At 37.4% G+C, this 24,088-nt stretch overlaps 1 protein-coding gene across 2 annotated transcripts in view; it reads left to right on the top strand.

Annotated features, from left to right (window-relative positions):
* The window catches only part of CFAP54 (cilia and flagella associated protein 54), a 355,515-nt gene that overhangs the window by 205,484 nt on the left and 125,943 nt on the right, over positions 1–24,088 (top strand). For both annotated transcript variants that reach the window (XM_064376848.1, XM_064376847.1), the window contains 8 exons: positions 2,717–2,822; positions 5,185–5,332; positions 6,116–6,273; positions 6,445–6,624; positions 6,728–6,854; positions 15,623–15,778; positions 20,443–20,548; positions 21,453–21,546. In XM_064376848.1, coding sequence (XP_064232918.1) covers positions 2,717–2,822; positions 5,185–5,332; positions 6,116–6,273; positions 6,445–6,624; positions 6,728–6,854; positions 15,623–15,778; positions 20,443–20,548; positions 21,453–21,546 — 1,075 coding nt within the window. The remainder of the gene's footprint in view (positions 1–2,716; positions 2,823–5,184; positions 5,333–6,115; positions 6,274–6,444; positions 6,625–6,727; positions 6,855–15,622; positions 15,779–20,442; positions 20,549–21,452; positions 21,547–24,088) is intronic.

Raw genomic sequence — 24,088 nt, 5'->3', positions numbered from 1 at the left:
ATCTTTAAAAGGATGATCAGTTATCAAAGATACTAAGAAAAGGTAAAGAAACAAAGATGGCAATATCAATATCATGCTAAGTAGGATGCAAGGCAAAAGGCATTGAACTGCACCAAGAGGACCATTGATATTGAGGAAAGGTGCAGTCTACAGTGACTGTATAACAACCATAAGTATGACACTAACACTATATGGATAGCAGAAATATCAACAAAACCAAACTCGTTAGAAACTGTGAAAAGACAGAGATGGTGTCATAGAATAAGGGATGTAAGGGTACAGGCTCAGGGGCCGATTGCCCGAGTTTTGAACCTGGCTTTTCTTTCTAGCTGTGTGGCTTGGATCAAGTTATTTAACATTTCTGTGTCTTCATTTTCTAATCTGGAAAATAGGGATGATAATAGTACACATTGAATATCCCTTATCTGGAATGCCCGAGGCAAGATGTGTTTCAGATTTCAGATTTTGGGGGGAATTTCGGAATTTTGCATTATTCTAGTTGAGCATCCCAATTCTGAAAATTTGAAATCTGAAATGCCCTGACAAGCATTTCTTTTGAGTGTCATATCAGCACTCAAAAAGCTTTAGATTTTGAAGAATTTTGGAATTCTGGATGTGGGGTGCTCTACTTGTATCTATATACCTTGTAGACTTGTAGTGGGGAGGGAATGAATTTGTTCACAGAAAGTGCTTAATATAGTACCCTGTCATGTGGCAAATGCTTGGAAGATACCAATTTTTGTTTTTTTTTTAAAGATTGTGGGAAAAAAAGGAGACAATTTCTGTGGCCTATGTTAGCACAATATTTTCAGTTTTTAATATAATATATTGACCAAACATACAGGATTTAAAAATGTAATTTAAACACTGAGCATATGTACCCATTCTGGGAGCCTTCTTACAGGATCCATGGACACTGATGAAGCTGAACATACACTGCACCTGAATCTCAGTAACTGATCTGAAGGAGGGAGGGAGCATGGGCTGCAGGGAGCATGGACTGCAGGGAGCACAGACTGCTGGGGATGTGGGAGGGCCCTGGACAGAGTAAATACAATTTACAGCTTGAAGAGATCACTGTGGCTGCTGTGTGGAGACCAGGACTGCAAGGGCAAGAGTCATAGCAGGAAACTGGTTAGGAAGCTACTGTGGTCATCCAGCCTGGATGATAGCTTGGACGAAGGCATTAGCAGTGGAGGAGATGAGGATCCCCATTTAGAAGGTGAAGCCTGTTGCTGGATTGAACATAAAGCGCGAGTCAGAGAGAGGAAGCCATGGCAACTACTAGGTTCTGTGTGTGGGATAGAGGACATGGATGAGGAGTGGGTTTGGGTGGAAGAGATGGGTATGAGGGGGTCTGCCTTTAACTTGCTGTTACTGGTCTCCTAGGACTGCTGTAGCAAAGTACCAAAAAATGGGTGGCTGAAAGTGAGGAAGTTTGTTGTCTCACATTCTTGGGGGCTAGACTTCTGAAATCAAGGTGTCAGTGGGGTTGCACTTGTTCTGATGGCTCTAGGGGAGAATCCTTCCTTGCCTCTTCCTGCCTGTGGCATTTGCCAGCAGCCCTTGGCGTTCCCTGGCATGTAGTGCATCTGTCCTGTTGCATGGCCGTCTTCTCCCTGTGCCTCTTCACATCACCTTCCCTCCATGCACGTCTGTCTATGTTCACCTCTCCCTTTTGATAGAAACACTAGTCATATTGGATTAGGACCCAGCCTAATGTCCTTATTTTAACTTCGTTGTTTCTGTAATGAACTTATTTCCAAATAAGGCCACATTTTGAAGTACAGGGGGTTAGGACCTTGACATACCTTTTGGGGGAACAAGATTCATCTCATAACACCTGCTAAATGTGATTGTGGATTAACTATTCAAGTGGAGCTGTTAAGTGGGGAAATTGGATGGATATATTGTCCATTTGGCCTTCATCCAGCTTTTTTTAATCCATGTATGATAAGCATCTTCAGGCATACAGATTGTTCTGTATTTTGAATTTTGTTTTGGAATACATTTTCAAAAGAAGACAGCTCTTAATATATATCATTAAAATATTTTGAAGAAGTATGATGCCAATGATAAAATTACTGTTCTACAGGGGAGGAGGATATAATGGCTTAAAATGCAGACAGATTTGTGTATGGAGCAACAGGAAGTAAAGAATTTCTAACTTCTGGCCTTCATTTTCTTGATAGAGTATATTTTCCTTCTGGCACTACTAGGCACAGATTAAGCAATAATTTAGCTTGGATTTCTAAGTGTAATAGCATTAGGTAAGATGGTTCCATAACCTCAGAAAGCTGCAGAATCTCATTCTGATGTACGTAAAGTACACACATGCTCATTTTATTAAAATGAGATTGCCAATACATTTTGTTTTAGATCTCGGAGATGTCACTCCTTTATTCTTCTGTTCACACATTTTCATTTAAAAATATTTTTTAGTTTCTATTATGTCTCAGTCACTATACTAGATGCTCGATTTCAATAGGGAATAAGACAAATTAGCTGTGAAGCAATACTCAGGCAATTAAATATGACAAGTACTACTGTGTGGTTAAGACCAGGGCGCTTTTAAGGCCTGCAGAAATAGCACCTAACAGTTTTGGGGGTTGTTGGGGGTTGTGAGAGTGTTTTTTGGAGAAAGAGATTTAGGAAATAACATACAGATGCTACAAATAAAATACTGATAACATTAAAAATATATTCTCTATTTTAGTGCTGCAATAGTATTTTCTACACTTACACTTCTCCAGGATTCAAAACTTTTTCAAAAGAAGGTAGTACAGGAGGACACAGAGAATCCTGTCTCTCCAGGAACTTCTGTAAGTATGACTTAATGCTGTCCTTACAACACTTATCATATAAGAACTATTGGCATGCTAGGAAATTGTCTAATTATTTAGATGAAGCAAAGAAGTAAAGTAGAAAAAACATTGAATTTGGAGTAAAAAGATTTAGGTCCTATTAATGCTATTTATTTATTGGTATACTTTGGACAAATCTCTTAATTAAAAAAACATTTTAATCTCATTTGTGCACTGATGGAATAGGGATATAATAATTACTAAAATCCCATCCAAAGTCCCAGATGTACCATTATATTAATCTAGCTTTGATCTACCTAGCAAATAAGGTTGTTTCCCAAGACTGGCCCCTCATTCCACTTTTGAATTTATTGCATTAGCGTTGCCAGTCAGCTACCTGTGCTGTTTCCTGGTTTGGACTCCTCATAGTTAGAATCTTCCGTTTAAGCTCTCAAATCTGACAACCGATGTAACATATTCTGTGACTGGGCTTTGATAAGACCAAGTAATTTAACACCACAGGATTGTTTAGGACTGAAATATAAAGATTCATCCCATAGAACCCTTGCTCATTATTTCAAGCATTACTAATAAAATTGCTAATATCTAGCATCATTACAAATTAGCAAAACTAATTGTCCTCAATACTCATTTCTTACTATATTAAAAGCAACAAAAATGCTAAAAAGTAATCCAATTCTAAAAATTGACTTAGAATAAGGATTGTCAACTGGGGGTGATTTTGCCTCCAAGGGGAAATTTGGCAACGTCTGGAGATATTTTAGGTTGTCACAATTGGGTGAATGGGGGTGCTACTGGCATCTACCAGCTAGAGGCAGGGAAGCTGCTAAACTTCCTATAATCTACAGGACAGCTCTCCACAACAGGTATGTGGCCCAAACTATGTCAGGAGTGCTGAGGTTGAGAAACCCTGATTGAGATTAATGTGGCTTTTCATTAGTGACAGGAAGTCTGAGCATTGAGTGATTAAGTTATATTGATGGCATTTTTTTTTTTTTTGTATTGCTAATCTACATGCTAGACTCTTTGAGTACTTTTTGTGCCCATTCAAATCACCATCCTGTCTGTGGGCCTCTGTTGACTGCTTACTCTTGTTTTTTTTTTTTGAGATGGAGTCTCACTCTGTTGCCCAGGTTGGAGTGCAGTGGTGCAATGTCAGCTTACTGTAACATCCGCCTCCTGGGTTCAGGCAACTAATTCTCCTGTTTCGGCCTCCTGAGTAGCTGGGATTACAGGCACCTGCCTCCACGTTTGGCTAATTTTTGTATTTTTAGTAGAGGTGGGGTTTCGCCATATTGGTCAGGCTGGACTCAAACTCCTGACCCCAGGTGATCCACCCACCTCAGACTCCCAGAGTGCTGAGATTATAGGTGTGAGCCACTGCACCCAGCTTGTCGAGTGCTTACCCTTGTTTCCAGGGAACAGTTTGCCCTACTCTTCCTGTACTTCCCACCTGCATTGGAGCCCCTTTAGGCTCCATTAGCTACTGTTGGCTAGCATGTGTTGCTGATTGGCTGGACATGAGGAGCTGTTAGAGATGCATAGCAGGAAATACTTAGAACAAATGGTAGTTGTTCTAAACGATTTTAAAGTTTCCAGTGTCTAAGATGGACTCCACTCCCCCAGAAATAGCTTTCTTTGCACATCCCTCCTAGCCCTCTGGACATTTTTCACCCCTTTGTAAAGTGTAATATTGAGGGTGGCAAATTAATTATGATACCTGTTTGGAATATGAGCAGCATACAGCAACATGACACAGTAGATTAAGACTGTGGACTCTAAAGGCAGGAAGACACAAATTGGAGTCCCACCTCTGTCGAAATATGACAGTGTTTAGGCAAGATAGTTAACCTTCCTAGGTCTCAGTTCTTCCAACTGTAAAATGGAAATGATTATAATACCTCTTGGCTGTTAGGAGGATTAAATGAGATAATATATACAGAGCATGTAGCACAGTACCTGACACGTAATAACTACATGAATATTTGTGGATATTATTTATTTTTTAGCCCTTAAAATGACGTTTACAGAAACTTTTAGTGACATAGAAACTGCTGATAATATAATTTGCAATGAGACATTCACACTGCAAAACCATTTTTCAACAATGGGTAGAGAGAGAAAAGGAAAGCTGAAAAGCAATATGCTAAAATCTTAAAGAGGATTCTTGGATTGTGGGTGATTTTGTTTTGAGTATTTTTTAATATTTTACAAAATGTACAATAATAATTTCTAATTTAAAATTGTAATACTCTGAAATGATACCAGATGCCTTTTTTAACTTACATTACATTTAGTCTTAGGCTAGAACCTTGACATTATTAAACGGAAAGATAACCATCATTTTAATACTGTTTAGGCCACTGAAAATAAAGATGACAATGAGTTTTTAGATCCTATTTCCCTAAATGCCCGAGAATATTTCAACATTCATCTGTGGTTGAGGTGCCGCTTAGCATTGGTGACTGCGTTTGTTGCACAGATTCATGGCATTGGAATTGTAAAAGGTACAAATATCTTATTTGCTTAATGTTTTCATAAAGACTAATTTTACATAGGTGAAGAGGGGTTAACATTTTATAATTTTCTAGCTTGATCTGCTTATGGAATTAAAAATTCTGGTTATTAATATATAAGAATATTTTTGACAGTCCTTTGTATCATTGAAAGTCCCATAGATCTTACTAACATATGCGAAATAGGTAAAGCAATTTCAAAATACAAATGCCCAGGTCTTCTTGTCATCTAGGAAGGCAACTAAGTGTAGAAGTGAAGAGGACAGATTACTGGAGCCAATCCACTTGAGTTCAAATATTGGATCCACCACTTCTTGCCAAGCTTTTCTTGGCCAAGTCTCTTAAATCCCCTGTTACTCAGTTTCCTGCCCTGTAAAATGGAGTCAGTTGTATCTACTTTATAGGATTATTGTCAGAATTAAATGGGTTAAATATATGATGTTCTTAGATCACAGCTTGGCACAGGTAAATGTTAGTACTTGCAGTGATTAATCATTATCTATTTGTATACCTATCTATTCACTCATTTCTATCGACCTTCCGAATTAAATTATCTCATGCAATATCATCATTTTTGCAGCACTGGAAAATCCTCAAGTACCTTCCCCCAAATTACAACACATTTCTTTTCCATGTTTCATGCAGAGTCTGTTTTCCATCTTAATATACTTCCCTGTTTTTGATATTATACAATATTTCTGTGATGGAAATTGGGGGTATGGATAACTCCTACTTCCTCAGTGCATTTTAAATAACCACATTTGTTTATTTTAGAGGATGATATGACAGATTGCCTGAGCCTCATCAATGAAGTGTGTATGGAGGCAAAAAGTGCAGGCGACACGGAACTGCAGGCTGAATTACTGACGCAAGCTGTAATTCTTGGCCTACAAGAAAAGCATTTAAAGGTGGACATCATAACAAAACTTCAGGTAGAAAGGAAACTTTATTCATATTTATAGTCAGGGAGGGATTCCAGTTAGAACAAAAGGAGAGAATTTCAAATTTCACTAGGTACTGAATGCATAACAATGAACATGGCCAGCTTTTATTTCAGTGATTTGGAAACAGTACTATCAAAATAAGTAATTTTATTTTAATAGGATATAATACATTTGCTGGAAGGAAATGAATTTATTTCTCCTCAATCACGGCTAACTCTGGCAAGAAGCCTTGTTTTGCTGGATGACTTAACCAAAGCTGAGAAATTCAAGGAATCTCCCTTTTCAAAAACAGGAAAATTAAATTTGTTGACTCAGGCTCATAGTATTCTAACTGAACAGGTGAGAATGCTTTTGTGTCTGCCAGACATAGAAATTTACTTTTCTCTCTTTCTTCTTATTCCAAACCACATAAACTAATTGCTCATTACTTTTTTTTTAATAGATGCTAACTTTTGGAGAAACAATTGAATTTCCTTCATCAAACACTAAATATGCAAATCCATTAGAGCCTCTGAAAAATATCTATCTTCCCCATGTCATGTTATTAGCCAAAATAAAAATGAGAATTGGTAAGAACATTTAAATTTATATTACACTAGAATAACTGATAATTTTTTTTTTCTATACTTTAAGTTCTGGGGTACATGTACAGATCATGCAGCTTTGTTACATAGGTATACACGTGCCATGGTGGTGGTTTGCTGCATCCATCGCCCCATCAACTACATTAGGTATTTCTCCTAATGCTATCCCTCCCCAATGCCCCTATCCCCTGCTATTCCTCCCCTAGCCCCCCAGCCCCCAGGCCCCAGTGTATGATGTTTCCCTCCTTGTGTCCATGTGTTCTCATTGTTCAACACCCACTTATGAGTGAGAACGTGGTGTTTGGTTTTCTGTTCTTGTATCAGTGTGCTGAGAATGATGGTTTCCAGTTTCTTACATGTACCTGCAAAGGACATGAACTCATACTTTTTTATGGCTGCATAGTATTCCATGGTGTATATGTGCCACATTTTCTTTATCCAGTCTGTCATTGAGGGGCATTTGGGTTGGTTGCAAGTCTTTGCTATTGTCAACAGTGCTGCAATAAACATATGTGTGCATGTGTCTTTATAATAGAATGATTTATAATCCTTTAGGTATATACCCAGTAATGGGGTTGCTGAGTCAAATGGTATTTCTAGTTCTAAATCCTTGAGGAATTGCCACACTGTCTTCCACAATGTTTGAATTAATTTACACTCCCACCAACAGTGTGAAAGTATTCCTATTTCTCCACATCCTCTCCAGCATCGGTTGTCTCCTAATTTTTTAATGATCGCCATTCTAACTGGTGTGAGGTAGTATCTCAATGTGGTTTTGATTTGCATTTCTCTGATGACCAGTGATGATGAGCTTTTTTTCATGTTTGTTGGCTACATAAATGTCTTCTTTTGAAAAGTGTCTGTTCATATCCTTTGCCCACTTTTTGATGTGGTTGTTTTTTTCTCATAAATTTAAGTTCTCTGTAGATTCTGGATATTAGCCCTTTGTCAGATGGGTAGATTGCAAAAATTTTTTACCATTCTGTTGGTTCCCGGTTCACTCTATTGATAGTTTCTTTTGCTGTGAAGAAGCTCTTAAGTTTAATTAGATCCCATTGGTCTATTTTGGCTTTTGTTGCCAGTGCTTTTGGTGTTTTACCCTTGCCCATGCCTATATCCTGAATGGTATTGCCTGGGTTTTCTTCTAGAGTTTTTATGGTGTTAGGCCTCATGTTTAAATCTTAAATCCATCTAGAGTTAATTTTTGTGTAAGGTGTATGGAAGGGATCCAGTTTCAGCTTTCTGTATCTGACTAGCCCGTTTTCCCAGCACCATTTATTAAATAGGGAATCCTTTCCCCATTGCTTGTTTTTTGTCAGGTTTGTGAAAGATCAGATGGTTGTAGTTGTGTGGCATTCTTTCTAAGGCCTCTGTTCTGTTCCATTTGTCTATATCTCTGTTTTGGTATAAGTATCATGCTGTTTTGATTACTGTAGCCTTGTAATATACTTTGAAGTCAGGTAGTGTGATTCCTCCAGCTTTGATATTTTTTGTGCTTAGGATTGTCTTGGCTATGCGGGCTCTGTTTTGGTTCCATGTGAAGTTTAAGATTTTTTTTCCAGTTCTGTGAAGAAAGTCATTGGTAGCTTGATGGGGATAGCATTGAATATATAAATTATTTTGGGCAGTATGGACATTTTCACGATATTGAGTCTTCTTAACCATGAGCATGGGATATTTTTCCATCTGTTTGTGTCCTCTCTTATTTCCTTGAGCAGTGGTTTGTAGCTCTTCTTGAAGAGATCCTTCATTCACATCCATTGTCAGTTGTATTCCTAGGTATTTTATTCTCTTTGTAGCAATTGTGAATGGGAGTTCACTCATGATTTGGCCGTTTGTCTATTATTGGTGTATAGAAATGCTTGTAATTTTTGCACATTGAACTGATGAAAAATTTTAAGTTATTTTTAGGCAGACTATCATATGAGTACATTTAAAAAGGGCAATATTTATGACCACTCAGGCTCCATTTATTTAACCAATAGTTTTTGATCACTTGCCATATGCCAGACTGTGTGATGTATAGATGGTCTTTATATATGAATAAAGTATGTTGTAGATTACCATAATAAAACATGTATAACTACTTGGTTTAGACTATTACAGTTTATCCAGTTAATCAATCTTTTGGATTAAAATTATACCCACATAATTTACTTTAAAATTACTGTGCAATTTGGCAACTTTACAAGACTGTGCAATTTGGCAACTTTTACAGACTCCTACAAACACAAAATACATTTCTTAAGTAAAATTATTTTTTGTTCACTAAATTGTTATCTAGCATATTTAGATTATAACTAACTGGTAAAGATTTTGGAAAAAATGTGTAAAAATGCATTATATATTTTATAACTGATACTATGAAGTACTTATATCTTTAAAAATGCTAACTTAATGCCTGTGGACAAAATAATAGTTATTTATTATTATTTATTTTCTTTCTTCAACTTTTATTTTAAGTTCAGGGGTACATGTGCAGGATGTGCAGGTTTGTTATATAGCAAAATGTGTGCCATGATGGTTTCTTGCACAGAGCATCATATCACCTAGGAATTAAGCCCAGCATCTATTGGCCATTCTTCCTGATGCTCTCCCTATTCCCACACCCCCAAGAGGTCCCAGTATGTGTCATTCTCCCCCACATGTCTCTGTGTTCTCACCATTCAGCTCCCACTTATAAGTGAGAACGTGTGGTGTTTGGTTTTCTGTTCCTATGTTATTTGCTGAGGATAATGGCTTCCAGCTCCATCCATAGAACATGATCTCGTTCCTTTTTATGGCTGCATAATATTCCATGGTGTATATGTACCACATTTTCTTTATCCAGTCTATCATTGATAGGCATTTAGGTTGATTCCATATGATTATGGATATTATGAATAGTGCTTTAGTGAACATATTCGTGCATGTATCTTTAAAATAGAATGATTTATATTCCTCTGGGTATATATCCAGTAATGAGATTGCTGGGTCAAATGGTATTTCTGCCTCTAGTCTTTGAGGAATCACCACACTGTCTTCCACAATGGTTGAACTAATTTGCACTGCCACCAACAGAGTAATAGCGTTTCTTTTTCTCTGCAACCTTGCCAGCATCTGTTGTTTGTTGACTTTTTATTTATAGCCATTCTGACTGGCATGAGATAGTATCTCATTGTGGTTTTGATTTGCATTTCTCTAATGATCAGTGATGGTGAGCTTTTTTTCATGTTTGTTGGCTGCATGCATGTCTTCTTTTGAGAAATGTCTGTTTATGTCCTTTGCCCACTTTCTAATGGGTTTTTTTTTCTGGTAAATTTGTTTGAGTTCTTTGTAGACTCTGGATATTAGACCTTTGTCAGATTTTCTCCCATTCTGTAGGTTGTCTGTCCATGCTGATGATAGTTTCTTTCACTGTGCAGAAGAATAGATCCCATTTGTCAATAAAAAATAGCTTAAATAAATGTGTTAAGCTGAAACGCAATATACTAAAATGTTAATAGAGGATTATTTCAGTCTCTCTTCTGCTTCATAGGTTGCTGATTCAATCCTTTTCTCTTCCTTTTTAAGTGTTTTCCTCAGATTATATTCTGATTCCCTGTTCTCTCTGCAAATACCTTTCTTGCACTCTGACAAGTGAATCATGTGCTCTCAACTCAGTACCAGAATCTTTGGGTGTGGCTGTTTTTTCTCAGGGTTTGTAGAGATTATTCCATCATGTCTAGCTTTGAGTGTTTCCAATGAGAACTGCAGTGTCAGTCTAATTTCATTTTCGTTTCTTAAGAAATTTGTTCTTTCTGTCTGAAAACTTACAAAATTTTCTCTTTTGTCTCTGTAGCTCAGGAATTTTACCAGCATATGTCTGGGTATGTCTTTTGTTTCTCTGCCTAGAAATCAGTGAACACTTTCAATCTGCAGATAAGTCTCTTTCCAGCTGTCAGGAAGTTTCTTCTTGCTTAATTATTGCCTAGTCACTCTGTTCTTTCTTCTCCTTCAGTTACTAATACATCAAGAGCCATCTGGCCTAGGTTCAAATCTTAAGCATGTGACTTAACTTTTTTGTGCCTTAATTTCCTTATTTCAAAAATGGGAGTGTCTTAGTCTGTTTGACTGCTATAACAAAATACCTTAGACTGGGTAATTTATAAACAGCGGAAACTTATTGCTTACAGTTCTGGAGTTTGGGAAGTCCAAGAGAATAATGCAGTGGTAGATTTGGTGTCTGGAGAGGGATGGCTCTGCTTTATAGATGGCACCTTCTATATGTCCTTACATGGTGGAAAGGGCAGACAGGCTTTCTCAAGTTTGTCTTTTATAAGAAGAAGTCTGTCTTATTGTCTTTTATAAGGACAGTAATCTCATGTAGGAGGGCAGAGCCCTCATGACCGAATCACCTCCCAAAGTCTCCACCTCTTAATAGCATCATTGTGGAGATTACGTTTCAACATATGAATTTCAAAGAGACACAAACATTCAGAGGATAATAATGTCACTTACCTGATAGGACTGTTAAGAAGATGAGTTAAATGCCTAGACCAGTGCCTGGACCATCATAGTAAGCACTGTTGAGTGTTGACTATTATTATTTATATGTCAAGTCTTGATCTGCCTTCTGAGTCTATTATGTTTTCCCTTACATTTTCCATTTATTTTTATCATCTATAACTTGAACTACTTCCACTTGATCTTTCTGATCATTAGGTTTCAGCATTGACCATCTTCTCAAAATTATCTGAAAACTTTATATCTCTGTACATGCTCTTATTTTTTTGATTTGTCACCTGAACTTTAATCAGTTTTGTTTTACTACTGCCACCTTTTCTGGGGGTTATATTTATTCTTCCTCTTGCCAGCTGCTGGATCTTCTTTGCTGGGCTATTTTACTTTATCTGTTTATTGAGGGTCATGTTTAGCTGTAGGATTAATTTCAGTAGTGGCCATGCTGCAAGTGGTGGTTAAGAACAACTAGTTCTGCCTATGTGGATTGGCTCTATACCAGACTTCAAAAGTTTGATTCCCTGTAAGGCACCAAGAGAAGCAGCAAAGGCCAATATTCTTTAGTTTCAGGAGTAGAGAGGACTCAGAACAGGTCCTGAGAAACCAAGAAGGCAGCCAGCCAGAACTGTCGCTCTTTGGAGATGGAGGCCTTATTCCAAGCTCTTTTTGGATGCTGTCCCTGATCTTTTATCTAAGGCCACCTGCCTCTGGTTCCCAGGCTCTTGTCCATCCCAGAGTGCAGAAGATCCTATACCAGCTCTGTCTGTTCTTACCCGTCACCTTCTGGGACCCACCTGCCTCCTGCAGCAGCAGCAGCAGCAGCTCTGAAGAGGCTGATCCTCGGATTGGATTGGGAAAGGGAGGGCAGCAAGGACATGCCCAAGCTATCAACTGTCTAGAATCTCCCATCTCCCCCTCGGTTCCTCCCTCTCATTGTTATTATGGATCATTGTTATTATATGTTGATTATCATCGGATATGAATTTTATTACTTTACATAAATTACTTCCCCTTTATATTAAGTTTCCTCCTTTATGAAGTTAGGCTGACTTAATTGGCCTCTTGAATTCCTTCCAGCTTGCTGATCTCTTGAGAGCTATTCTTCTGTATTTTCAGTCCACAATTTCTTACATTATCAGGACATTTGATTTCTACAGGAGCTTAAAGTACAGATTGTATTAAATTGTACAGATTGTGTTAAATCAAATATATTCTGCACTTTTCTGACTTCCTAATCTTGAGGATGTGTCACCACTCAATGACAATACTGTTGCTGTGTTTTAGACTCACTTGAGGCTGAACAGCTTGCTTCCTGGTATATTATATTAAACACAGACTTAAAAAACAAAACCCAAAGCAGCTTTTCTGTCAAAACAACATCAGTTTTACAACGTCTTTTTCACAGCGTTGATGTTTGCTGGAAAAAGGAGCACTTAAATGTCATAAAGCATAAAATCAGCTGTGACTTGATGCTTTCTTGACAGTTTTCCTTTATAGTATAGATTGTCTCACACGAATGGGCCACTTAAAATTTTTTTTCTCTGTGGAAGTCTCTGGCAGAAAAAGGCATTTTGAGATTATTTTTATAAGGTAAAAATAAACATCATGGTTATTTAAAATATTTTTTTAATTAATGACTGAAACTTGAGCTTCCTTATTACATGAAAAAGTAATCAGTGGATTACTGGTTGTATGATAGGAGTGAATGAAAGTTACTTACATTTTTTTTTTGTTTATTCAATCAGGGCCACTAATTGAATAAACATAAAAAATGTAAGTAACTTTCATTCATTGAGGGCCACTTATATGCAAGAATGATGCTGGGGAGTGGGGACATACTAGGAAGCCAGTCATCATCTCTGCTCTCAAGAAGCCTATTATCTAGTTAGGGAGGAAGAGAAAATAGTTCATAATTTCTGTAACAATTCTAATTTTAACAAAAATCTAGAAGACAATTCAAGTATTACTATTATATATTAGTTATATCATATCATACCATATGATATCATATGGCACTAATATATAATATAAAGTATATAACACTAAAACATATTATATATACACATATGTGGCATGATGACATGAAGTATTTGTTATTTTTGTCTTATATTGATAAACAGCTTTAGTATAATTTGAAACAATAAGTGAATTATACAAAAAGGGGAGATGTTGAAATATGGTTGTGCTCAACAAGTGATATTAGCATATCTTTTATTTCTCTTCTAGCCTGGGATCTAGTCACAGTTGATAATTGTTGAGATTAAGAATGTGGGCTCCAGAAAAGAATTCTTATTCAATTCAATTCCCTTGAACAAGTCATTTAACTTCCCTTGTTTTCGTTTCCTCTCCCATAAAATGTGAGTGAGTGTCAATGTCGTTGGCCTCTGGGATGGCGTGAGTGGCAAGCATAACATATTAGAAGGGCACCTCCTTGCTTGTTGTAAGAGCTTTGTAGGTGTTTGCTGTTCTTCCTCTTCCATGCCTGGCTTCCCAGAAGCTAGAGCTTTTCATATCCATATTCTTTTTCTCCGTATTCACTTTTTCATTTCCGTATTCTCATCAGTGTGCTGCCATCCTGCCTGGTTCAGAGTAAGGACTCAGTAACTTCTTCCTGTATTAGAGAGAGAGAGAGAGAGAGAGAGAGAGAGAGATTGAGACTGTCCACCATCCTGCCATTTACATAGCACATTCCTGAATTAAAAGTTTACCAAAAGTTCTAGGTTAAAAAATATATATATCCTTTGTAGGGCATAGCAGCTTGGAATTAGAAAATTTTAGGACCTAAAGATACCTCACAATTTTGTAGTTCTGCTGCATTTTAATTTTTAGCATTTAGTATCGAAGAAATGTTTTAAAGATGTATAATACCCAATATTTCAATCATTTTTTCAGAGGAAGATGCTCAGAGCTTGGAGGCATGTGGGGACTTGTTCAAAGCCTCAATGACATGGTAGCACCAATGACTGGCCTGGATCCAGTACTTCAGCTACAATGCAGTATCTGTATCAGAATACTGTATCAGAGTCCTACACTGCCTTTCTGTTTATATTGCTTTATTGTGTGTTGAGTTAGCCTATCAACAAATTATTTCCCCTACTCGCCTTCTCCTCTCTATGCCAACATTTTTGTTCTTTAAAATTACCAAAGAGAAGGTGTTCATCTGCTTTCAGCCTAGACAGCCACATTATCTGGGAAGGTTTCCCTGACCTTGCCCAGTCTGGGCCTTCTATCAAAGTGCCCCGTGCTTTCTCTGCTACACAATTGGCCATGCAGTATTTTGATTGCCTGTCTAGCTATTCATACTCTCCGTTAAACAAAACACTAAGCTCCATGACCTCTCTCTTAAGAGATAGTGCAAAGTTGTAGTTTAGAGTGTGGGCCCTGGAGCCAGACTGCCTATGTTCAAATTATGGCTCTTCTCTTTACTAGCCATCTAACCATGGGTGAGTTACTGAAACCTCAGTGAGCTATTGCTTCATCCTCTGTCAAATAAGCTGGATAATGGTGCCCACACAGAGTTGCGGGGATCATATAAGTAATGCATTTAAGTCCTTCAGATGATACCTGGTGTAGTAGGACACATTTAATAAATCTTAGCTGTTATTATTGTCTTTTCTCATTTTTATCATGTACCTAAGCACTTAGAAAATATTTGTTGAATAAGTGTCTGACTTTGGGGTCACACAGATAAAGTCTAATGTTTCTTCCATACAATGGTTTTTAAAGTAAAAACATGTTAAATAATGATGGGGCCTAAGAAGAGGAAGTATAGCATGCAGCCCTTGTCCATGACGGGTTTGCTGTCTAGTGGAGATGAAAAACAAAACGAAATGAAACACACAAAGCAAGTAACCACTGTAATGCTTAATAGAAAGAAAATTACTGCCTATTAATATTTGCAAGTTGTATTGGGAGCAACATAAAATTTCCAGGTGTTTCCCTTCTAACAACCTCATCTTAGCAGCATGAAAGTTGTTTGGTAGAGCATTGTGAAATTTTAGAAGGAAAAGGATTCGCGAGACTATCCTTCACTTAAAAAATAAGAAAACATATTAGAAATTTATCAAAGAAAAAATTTCAAAGGGTTATTACTGTAGTTCATTGAAATATTGGGTATTATATGTCTTTAAAACATTTCTTGGATGCAAAAAACTGTAAAAACTACCAAAGTTCTTAATGGAGTTCATTACTGTGAGAGGAGCGTGGTAACTTCGAGGCTTATTATAAATGCTGTGTATTTTGTTGTTCTTCCCCCCCAACTCTTTTTCTTTTAGGACACACAGTGGCAAAGCAAGTGTATTATAACAATAAAAGGAAGGACCCTTCGAAGTGGTTGCCTGCTCTTCATCTGTTTGATGTGGCACTAAAGCTCTGCAAAACAACAGCAGCCAAGGAACAGGAGGTGGAAGCTGAAATCCTTTTTCAGAAAGGTAAAATGCATCTGGGATCAGAACTGTGATGAAATTTGTGGAATTCTTTTTTCTATGAACAACAGGATTCTGGAAAACCTGGTCCCTAACTATAAAAATTGCAGATGTACAAAGGGCTTAGAGATGATTAACACAATGGTATCTCCACCAAATCCAGTCTTAGGTAAAAGAACACTGCTTATTTTAAGTTTATATCTATAAAGGAAAAAGTACTGCTACCTCATTTCTTTTATAGCTGATTCTTCTTATACAAAGTTTTATGTTTGAAAAATGGCAACGTAGCCTCTTAGCTATAAATAATATTTCTTAAAAAGATATTTTTTCTGCATCATTTCATTACTTAGCTAAACATTTTGGTTCATTTTTATAAGTAAGAGATAAATACTCATTGAAATTAAATAGCTATAGCACACCTATACTTACAACTTATATACAACACCTATTTACTTAATACACTTATATAATTTTATTGTGGCCATTTTGCCTTTGAGAAAAACAAAGATGAGGATAATTGCTATCATTTACTGAGTATCTACTAGATGCTAGGCCCTGTATTCAACATGTTACATCTCATAGTGCTAATTCTTACAATAGCTCTGCAAGGTAGGCATGACAAATCCCTCTTGATGATGAGGAAAATTAGGCAAGGTCTGGTTAAAATGATTTTCCAAAAGTCAACAGCTACTAAATGATAGTGCCCAGATGTGAACTCAACACTGGCCAGCTCTGTGCCCTCTCCACAGGCTGCATGAAAGCGATAAATCCTTTCCACAGTGATTATAGAAGTTTCCCTTCCTGTCCTTGATGCTATGCCTGTGCTCTGCCAGTGTGTACATTCTTTTTTTTTTTTTTGAGACGGAGTCTCGTTCTGTTGCCCAGGCTGAAGTGCAGTGGCATGATCTTAGCTCACTGCAACAGGGGTTTCACTCTGTTGTCCAGGCTGGTCTCAAACTTCTTAACTCATCCACCCGTCTTGGCTTCCCAAAGTGCTGGGATTACAGATGTGAGCCACTGCGCCTGGCCTGCTAGTGCCTATATCTGAAGGCCACAGCTCACTGTGAGGGCTGGGAGCTGCGACGGCCAGCACGTTTACATTGTCATTGAGAATTTTCAACCATTTGCTGACTTTTTAGAATTTATTTTTTCCGTTTTGATTTGTGATTTTATTTATTTATTATTAAGTTAAAATTATTTTTAATTATTATACTTTAAGTTCTGGCGTACATGTGCAGATTGTACAGGTTTGTTACATAGGTATACACATGCCATGGTGGTGGTTTGCTGCATCTGTTGCCCTGTCATCTACATTAGGTATTTCTCCTAATGCTATCCCTCCCCAATACCCCATTGCCTGCTATTCCTCCCCTAGCCCCCACCCCTCAGGCCCTGGTGTGTGATGTTCCCTTCCCTATGTCTGTGTGTTCTCATTGTTCAACACCCACTTATGAGTGAGAACATGTGGTGTTTGGTTTTCTGTTCTTGTGTCAGTTTGCTGAGAATGATAGTTTCCAGTTTCATCCATGTACCTGCAAAGGACATGAACTCATCCTTTTTTATGGCTGGGTAGTATTCCATGGTGTATATGTGCCACATTTTCTTTATCCAGTCTATCATTGATGGGAATTTGGGTTGGTTGCAAGTCTTTGCTATTGTGAACAGTGCCACAATAAACATATGTGTGCATGTGTCTTTATAATAGAATGATTTATAATCCTTTGGGTATATACCCAGTAATGGGATTGCTGGGTCAAATGGTATTTCTAGTTCTAAATCTTTGAGGAATTGCCACACTAGCTTCCACAATGATTGAATTAATTTACACTCCCACCAACAGTGTGAAAGCGTTCCTATTTCTCTACATCCTCTCCAGCATCAGTTGTCTCCTGATTTTTTAATGATCGCCATTCTAACTGGTGTGAGGTGGTATCTCAATGTGGTTTTGATTTGCATTTCTCTGATGACCAGTGATGATGAGCTTTTTCTCATGTTTGTTGGCTGCATAAATGTCCTCTTTTGAAATGTCTGTTCATGTCCTTTGTCTACTTTTTGATGGGGTTGTTTTTTTCTCATAAATTTAAGTTCTCCATAGATTCTTGATATTAGCCCTTTGTCAGATGGGTAGATTGCAAACATTTTTTACCATTCTGTTGGTTCCCGGTTCACTCTATTGATAGTTTCTTTTGCTGTGAAGAAGCTCTTAAGTTTAATTAGATCCCATTTGTCTATTTTGGCTTTTGTTGCCAGTGCTTTTGGTGTTTTAATCATGAAGTCCTTGCCCATGCCTATATCCTGAATGATATTGCTTAGGTTTTCTTCTAGAGTTTTTATGGTGTTAGGCCTCATGTTTAAATCTTAAATCCATCTAGAGTTAATTTTTGTGTAAGGTGTAAGGAAGGGATTCAGTTTCAGCTTTCTGCATCTGGCTAGCCAGTTTTCCCAGGATTCCCATTTATTAAGTAGGGAATCCTTTCCCCATTGCTTATTTTTGTCAGGTTTGTGAAAGATCAGATGGTTGTAGTTGTGTGGCATTCTTTGTGAGGCCTCTGTTCTGTTCCATTGGTCTGTATCTCTGTTTTGGTACAAGTACCATACTGTTTTGATTACTGTATCCTTGTAATATAGTTTGAAGTCAGGTAGCATGATGCCTCCAGGTTTTTTTTTTGTGTGCTTAGGATTGTCTTGGCTATGCGGGCTCTGTTTTGGTTCCATATGAAGTTTAAGGTGTTTTTTTCCAGTTCTGTGAAGAAAGTCATTGGTAGCTTGGTGGGGATAGCATTGAATATATAAATTATTTTGGGTAATATGGCCATTTTCACAATATTGATTCTTCTTAACCATGAGCATGGGATGTTTTTCCATCTGTTTGTATCCTCTCTTATTTCCTTGAGCAGTAGTTTGTAGTTCTCCTCGAAGAGGTCCTTCACATCCCTTGTTAGTTGTATTCCTAGGTATTTTATTCTCTTTGTAGCAGTTGTGAATGGGAGTTCATTCATGATTTGGCTCTCTATTATTGGTGTATAGGAATGCTTGCAATTTTTGCAGATTGATTTTGTATCCTGAGACTTTGCTGAAGTTACTTATCAGCTTAAGAAGATTTTGGACTGAGACGATGGGGTTTTCTAAATATACAATCATGTCATCTGCAAACAGGGACAATATGATGTCCTCTCTTCCTCTTTAAATACTCTTTATTTCCTTCTCTTGCCTGATGGCCCTAGCCAGAACTTCCAATACTATGTTGAATAGGAGTGGTGAGAGAGGGCATCCTTGTCTTCTGCCAGTTTTCAAAGGGAATGCTTCTAGTTTTTGCCCATTCAGTATGATATTGGCTGTGGGTTTGTCATAAATAGCTTTTACTATTTTGAGATACAATCCACCGATACCTAGTTTCTTGAGAGTTTTTAGCATAAAGGGCAGAATTTTGTTGAAGGCCATCTCTGCATCTATTGAGATAATCATGGTTTTTGTCTTTGGTTCTGTTTATGTGATGGATTACATTTATAGATTTACAGATGTTGAACCAGCCTTGCATACTTGGGATGAAGCCGACTTGATCGTGATGGATAAGCTTTTTGATGTGCTGTTGGATTTGGTTTGCCAGTATTTTATTGAAGATTTTTGTGGTAATATTCATTAAGGATATTGGCCTGAAATTTTCTTTTTTAGTTGCATCTCTGCCAGGTTTTGGTATCAGGATGATGTTGGTCTCATAAAATGAGTTTGGGAGATTTTTTTTGTAATATTAAAAATGTTTTCAATCTATTTTTAACTGACATAACAATTGTATATATTTATGGGGTATAATGTGATGTTTTTGATTCATGTACATGTTGTGACTTGATTAAATCAAGCTAATTAGCATATCCTTCACGTACTTACCATTTTTGTGGGGAGAGCATTTAAAATCTACTATGATTATTATTAATTATAGTCACCATGTTGTACAATAGGTCTTCAGAACTTATTCCTCCCATTTAACTGAAACCTTGTCCCTTTGACCAATGTCTCCCTATTCCCCTACCATCCCTAACTTTTTAAGATTCTTCATTTAAGTGAAATCATGCAATATTTGTCTTTCTGTGCCTGACTTACTTCACTGAGAATAACGTCCTCCAGGTTCATCCATGATGTTTGCAAATAACAGGATTTCTTTCTATTTTAAGGCTGAATAGTATTCTGTTGTGTATGTATATCACATTTTCTTTATCCATGCACCTGTTGAAGGGTACTTAGATTGATTCTGTATCTTGGCTATTGTGAATAACTCTGCAATGACCATGGGAGGGCAGATGTTTTCTATGATATCTGTGAAGGAGACAGGGGAAAGAGGAGAATGGATGTCAAAAAAGGGAATGTAAGATACAAGAGGAGGGAGAAGCACAAAGAAAGAGAATGGAGAAAAAAGTCAGATGTGAAGACCAGTTGTGTAGGGCAAGCCAAAGGAAGCTTGCCTCATGTTGCTTCCTGAATGCAGGGGAAGCCTGAGAGTACTGGAGAAGGAGGCAGTGGGTCTCTCCTCATTGGCTTACCTTCTGGAAGAAATAGACAGATACACAAAAGGACAGCACACCAAATGTTCTGAATTTCCAGCATGAAATATTTGTTCTTAAGTTCTAAGTGCTAGAAAAAGGAAAAACAATCTTTGTATCTTTTTCTTCTTTCAGGCAAAATAGAACGTCAAATACTAATGGAAGAGAAATCTCCAAGTTTTCAACTTGAGAGTTTATATGAAGCTATACAACTAAGCCTGAATAATGATCAAAACTCAGGGTAAAAAGATATTCCATTGTTGTGGCCATGTGTGTTTGGCTTGAGCCCCATATTCTGGTAGTACATGGACCACTCAAGGCTGGATTCACTGGGAGGCCTTCTCAAAGAAAGGCTAGTTCACGGGGTCCATCTCAAGCTTGTTGCTCTTGGTCCCTCCTTTAAAGTAATGGTAAATGATGGCTGTCCTCATAGTGGCATACTGGCCTGTACCCAAATCTCATGTTAGTACCAGGATTTCTGGGACCTCTTTCGGATGATGCTTCTCAACTGGAAGTTCCTTCCCTGAATGCGCAATTGTGTCTAGAAGGGGTTTGTGTGGCTATTCACTCGGGTCATCAGGACCATAATTCTGTATGAATATCACCTCAATATTGAGAGTAAGCCATCTTTATTACAATGGAAGTGATCCAAATGCACTGATCCCCAGCTGACAGATTTGATGGTGAATACATAGACCTAACCCATACCAAATCACTGCTTTCTGCACTGCATAATTCTATGTATTTCTTTCTATTTTAATTAGTGTAGGAGCCTAGAGAGGGGCCTACATTTTCAAGGCAAGTTCTTCCAGCCCTGACCTTCACTTCTTTAGTGCCTTGTGTGCTAGAATATTCCAGAATGGTCTTGATGCCAGGTTTCATGGCAGTCATAGTATGGAGTGTTGCCAGCACAGGACAAGGCAAAATGCTAAAATTGGAAGTTCTCGTCAAGAACTTCCAATTTTAGTAGGGAGGAAGATGCTAGTATTTATGGTCAAAAGTGCTATGAAAAGAAGGTGGGTGTTTGTGACAAATGCTGGTATTGCCAGTTTTTACCTTTTATCAGCTTAGAAATTGTTGGCAAATGATGCCAATGATTATGCATGGTGAAGCTATTTAATAAGTACAGTGCTATATCGTTTTAGATTGATAAGAGACTCCTACCTAGAAATGGCTCTATTGTATTTTCATCTGAAGAAGCCAAAAAGAAATATTTCAGGATCACCATTAACACTTAAGGTAAGAGTCTATTTTATTAGAAATTATGCATTAATTGTCCTTGAGATTGCTATTTTGGTAACACTGTGCTATTGAAATAATGAGGCTGATTTTCCTGTGTGGCTTGGAGAAATTAATTCATTGCTTTGTAGTTACACTTGTAACTATGTGTTACAAAGACATACCTCTTTGGACATTTTATACAGGGCTTTGGAAATTATTTTCATGTACACATTTCTGCCTGTGAAAATGTTATCCATGAAATGTAAGTGTATGTAAATATATACTTAATATATAAATATACACTTACGTTTCACGGATAACATGAAGTGTAAATGCAAGGCAATGAATGACTCATTAGTATTGATCAGGAAAATTCAATGACATATTGGTTAAACAGATAGACAAGTAAAGTTTTCAATACTGATATGGCCTATAAACAGATAACCTCTTGATAGAACCATTCATTCATTCATTCAACACATATCTCTTGAGCATCTACTCTGATCCAGGCACTCTTCTAGAGTTAAAGCAATGTCTAAAACGAACTTCGTCCCTGTTCTCATGGAGCATGCCTTTCAGTAGAGGAAAACAGATAATAAACGAGTAAAGGAAGGAGGCCAGAAGAGGAAAGGTGGGAGAAAATGAGGGAGAAGAAGGGGAAGGGGGTGTAATAGTCCATTTTCACACTGCTAATAAAGACATACCTGAGAAGTTTAATGGACTCACAGTTCCATGTGGCTGGGGAGGCCTCTCAATCGTGATGGAAGGCAAAGGCACATCTTACATGGCAGCAGACAAAGAGAGAATGAGAACCAAGAGAAAGGGGTTTCCTCTTATAAAACCATCAGATCTCGTGAGACTTATTCACTACCATGAGAACAGTAGGGGGAAACTGCCCCAACGATTCAATTATCTCCCACCAGGTCCCTTCCACAACGTGTGGGAATTTTGGGAGCTACAGTTCAAGATGAGATTTGCATGAGGACACAGCCAAACCATATTAGGGGGTGACTTAGGTAATGAAATTTGGAGCTAAGAAATAACTCGTATGGGTGAGATTTTGAATGAATGACATGAGAAGAGGTGATGTTTGAGGCAGGATTTGATGCAGGAGGTAGGAGCCAGCAAAGAGTTGTGGAGGGGTCGCACCTTCTAGCTAGAGCAGTGTTTCCAAACGAAGATGCAGAAACATCTCTGAAAATCTTGTGAAATGACAGATTCTGATTCAGTAAATCAGGGACAGGCTCTGAGATTTGGCATTTTTAATGAGCCTCCCAGGTGATGCTGATGTTGTTGGTCTGTGGGCCACACATGAGGACCAAGGGTCTAGATTAAGGGAGATCCCAGAGGTGGGAATAATTTGAGTGGGTTTGAGGTAAATGAACACAGTAATTTTGTTTTTTGTTTTTAAAATTTTAGTGGGCTTTTCTGTTTCATCCTTATTGAATGATCGTTTGTCCCTCCAAGAGATCTTTTCAGAAAATGTTGGCATCAAATCTTTAATTTTTGAGACAGCATAAACATGATTTAAAACCTTTAGGTAAATAGACTCTCAGTCAATTGAATTATTCATATGGAAGCTGCCTTAGGTGAATGGCACCTCTTTTTTTAATCAAAATAATTACAAACTTGAAAAAGTTACTTTTTGTTGTGTGATAAACATGTTTATTTCCAGTAACAGAAAAAAAAACCCATTTATTTTTATAGCAGGTGGCAATACAAATTAATAGGATGCTAGGATGATAATGTATCACCTCTCTGGCCCTTACTGGAGAAGTGCTTATAATTAAGAACATAAAGAAGTTTGGATTTGAATGAAAACAGTAGTGTAATTGCTTACAATATGATCATTATTTTCTGTATGTTTTGACATAGTATAAATATTTTAGCAAGTCATAGAATTATTAGAAGCACAGAAAACAGCCAAAACCAATTAAAAAAATTCATACAGATGTATTCAGACCATGGAAATATAACATTTGAAATATGTCCTAATAAAGACAACACATTATAAGCCCTTAAAAGAAAGCAGCATTGTTTCACTTTTATGTAGTGTCCGTATAGCAGAGTGACCATTGCACTTGTTTGGATTTGAATCCTAGCTTCACGACTTACTAGCTATGTGACTGAGGTCTTTTTAAGCCTAATTTCCTCACCTGTGAAACAGAGATGATGGTCCTTACCTCTTAGAGTGGCTCCGAGAATTAAACAAGATATTGGGCTTGTAGGTAATAAGTACTTATATTAATGGAACTATATTTCTCATTTTGTAACATCAGCTAAACATCTATATTCTTCTTTCTAAAGTATTTTGTTCATAGCAGTTACTCAATAATTGATGGCTAAGTTGAATTGACTATTTCTTGAACATTCATTTATTTGCTTATGAACCAAACACTTACTGAGGGCTTAATGTACATTAACCACCTTTTTTTTCCTAAGGAGCAGAGAGTCTAGCAAGAGAGAGAAATTGTATTGCAATGTGATAAGGACTATAATCACAATTTGTCAAGGTGGAGAAGTGGGGCAAAGTAGGGACTAATACTGTTTTGGGGAAATG

The sequence above is a fragment of the Aotus nancymaae genome, unplaced genomic scaffold (assembly GCF_030222135.1).
Source record: "Aotus nancymaae isolate 86718 unplaced genomic scaffold, 86718_ANA_hifiasm-v0.15.2.pri h1tg000016l, whole genome shotgun sequence".
Taxonomy (NCBI): Eukaryota; Metazoa; Chordata; class Mammalia; order Primates; family Aotidae; genus Aotus; species Aotus nancymaae.
The sequence above is the reverse complement of the archived record's forward strand: the minus strand, read 5'-3'. Positions and strand labels throughout refer to the sequence as shown.